This window comes from Gavialis gangeticus, unplaced genomic scaffold, assembly GCF_001723915.1.
Source record: "Gavialis gangeticus isolate Ggan-Ray unplaced genomic scaffold, GavGan_comp1, whole genome shotgun sequence".
NCBI lineage: Eukaryota > Metazoa > Chordata > Crocodylia > Gavialidae > Gavialis > Gavialis gangeticus.
Genome location: NW_017729013.1, coordinates 8,777,779 through 8,780,478, shown reverse-complemented (window position 1 = coordinate 8,780,478; position 2,700 = coordinate 8,777,779). Strand labels below are relative to the sequence as shown.

Here is a 2,700-nt window from a genome sequence, read left to right as displayed (position 1 = left end):
AAAACATTTAAAGCTGTGTCTATGTCCGAATCATCAAATTTCTCCAAATTGATCTGGAGGGTTCCAATTTGATTCAGAGGGATTAAAGGGTCTCCTGATTCGATTCACATTCAGAGATTCAGCTGCCGAATCAGGCCAAATCTATGCCGAATCAAATCAGCAACGAAGCTACGCACAGCCCCACTACCCATGTCAGTCTGAAGTCAGGCAGAAGGCAGGGTAAAGATGTCTCTACCCCAAGATGATAATCTCTATGCTAAGATAATCAAGGATATTCCTAGCTAGCAGAGTGAGGGATTGGGACTGCTATTTGATGCATCTAAACTTACAACTGTGTTATATTGATCAGTGCCATTTTGGGAAAAAATAGTGTGCTAAACTGACTAGGATTCCTGATCTATTTCTTGTAGCCAGAAGCCGAGTGCATTTATCCAACTCCTTCTAATTTTTACATGCCATTCAAACACTGCCTCTTCAGTAGACAGAAACTATTTCATGCATTCAACTTGTGAGATGATTCTTTTAAATGTGAACAAGGAATTAAACTGAGACTCAAATCTCATTTCATTGCAGCCTGACTCAAGGGTTTATCATAATAGTGTAATAAATCTGTGGCCACCAAGGGCTTCACGGTTGTCAGTATGCTGCACACCACAACTATTTGGAACTTTGCGAAGAGAGAACACATTCTTCTGATCTCAAAAAGATATCTACCCCAGGAGGTAAAGAAAAATCCTCATATATTTTCACCAGTGTAGAACGTATGATAAATGGAACAGCTGATTACCTGTAGAGGGCAGTAATAGAGGTAGCAAAAAGGCTGAAGAGGGAACTGGTTCATTATAATAGGAGTTACATACCATATTTTCCTCACTTACACCACACCCCAGAATAAAATATGCACCTTGTTTGTGAAAGGCAGAATTAAGGAAAAAAGATCTTCCCGTGTAGTTACTGAGTAGCATCAGCTAGGGGACCAAGCCCTATTCTGCTCCCTATGAGGTCCCTGCAGATTGTACTTTCACTTTTGTCCAGTAACCAGCAGAAACTGTTCTTACCATGTTCCTCACAAATGTGCATGGCAGCTGGCTTTAGAAAAAAGGTGCATGTTGTATGCAAAAGAATATGACATATACCATATTGCCAAGGGTTTTTTTAGATCACATTTAAGTCTTATTATGATGCATGGAAATGATAGCAGGACTTCATATTGGGAAGTGCTCCTGACATCAAACTATAAGCATTTTTATTTGCCTAGAATGATTCTGAGACTTGAATGCATTGTTAGCACTATCACTACAATGCTTAAACGGCTGACTGTTAACACATACTTTGTATGAACAGCCAACATTAATTAATACAAAAATAAAATACTTGGCCTTTCACAGCTAGAGAATATGGATTATGCTCAATGGAGATCCTTTGTAGGACAACTATTGTACCTGTAATTATGGAACCAGTTGATCACTGTGCTCGTTTTCAAGTTGAGCTGTGTAGCAAGTTCCTCAATGGTTTTTGGTGATGGGTATGGCTTTTGCTGATAGGCTCGCTTTAGAGCTTCTTTCTCTTCTGGTGCCAATACTACTCGTGGTTTCTTTAGCTGATGCTGTGGCTGTGGGCTGGCTCCCTGACTGTAGTCTATTCCAACCGATGAGGATTCACATGATTGACTGTCACTAACTGAGCTGTGCCGTCGTTTCATGTAGGCTAAAAGAGAAGTATATTAGATCAGCACTAAATCAATACAAATGTAAAAATCATTGAATACATCATCTAAAGTGAATGCAAAGGTTGCAAGCTGTGCATCTGTGGGTTCACGACAGAGGGAATGAAAAGCAGCACTTAAAAGGGGCAGATCGGGCATGAACAGGTGGTAGGGAAGGAAGAAAAGGAAGGGAAAGAAGGAAAAATGCTTAGAAACATTTCAGAATTTGGAAAATGAGAGAGATGGATAACGGTGTGTAGAAGTCAGGCACATAATTCAAACATTACTCAAAAATGCTTCATTTTATGAAATGAAGCATTTCATGGAAGCATCTAGTTAGGTCACTCACTTTGTGTTACAGCTCAAATGTTTTCTGCTGCTTCATATTTAAAATTTCCCATTACATTAAATTTATACTGCGGTGGCTCAAAAACAGTGAAACCTTAACCACATTTCCAACACAAGATGGCGCTTGGTACCTGTCAAATCTTAACAGTTCTGTCTAGGCCCTAAAATGGTTCAGAGGTCTCCTGCTTTTACTAAAGAGCCAGGCTATACTGGAACCAGTTTATAATAAGACAAATAATCTACATCACCTGCAAGAGTCCAGTTTTGAAAAACAAAAGGAAGCTGTTGCTTCATGCATGCTAGCTCATTGGATCAATCCTAGAAATCTAAGCAATGTCATCACGGACCACCACCTCCACAGGAATTTGAACTATCCTGGTGAGTTCAGTAAGGAAGAGACCTGGATAACACTCACAGCCTTGATTGATTTACATTGGCTGAAGGGAAGCAGGGCCTTATCAACACTGTCGCCATCATGTAAGAGCACTGCTAAAGAGGCCTTGTCCCTGCAGTGAGCTGAAAACAGCACACTTAAATGGTGTTACCAATGAAATTTTGTAAGGGTCCATTAAATATTTAAAAAGTGTGCAAGTAATTTGATAGCCGTGCCGATGGCATTCCAGCTTACAATGGTATCCCCTCCTCCC

General features: G+C 40.1%; 1 protein-coding gene across 9 annotated transcripts in view; it reads right to left on the bottom strand.

The window, feature by feature from the left end:
• The window catches only part of CUX1 (cut like homeobox 1), a 549,359-nt gene that overhangs the window by 69,625 nt on the left and 477,034 nt on the right, over positions 1–2,700 (bottom strand). For 7 of the 9 annotated variants that reach the window (XM_019511454.1, XM_019511458.1, XM_019511453.1 and 4 more), the window contains one exon: positions 1,443–1,707. The exons of the other annotated variants lie outside the window; for them this stretch is intronic. In XM_019511454.1, coding sequence (XP_019366999.1) covers positions 1,443–1,707 — 265 coding nt within the window. The remainder of the gene's footprint in view (positions 1–1,442; positions 1,708–2,700) is intronic. 9 annotated transcript variants of the gene reach the window in all.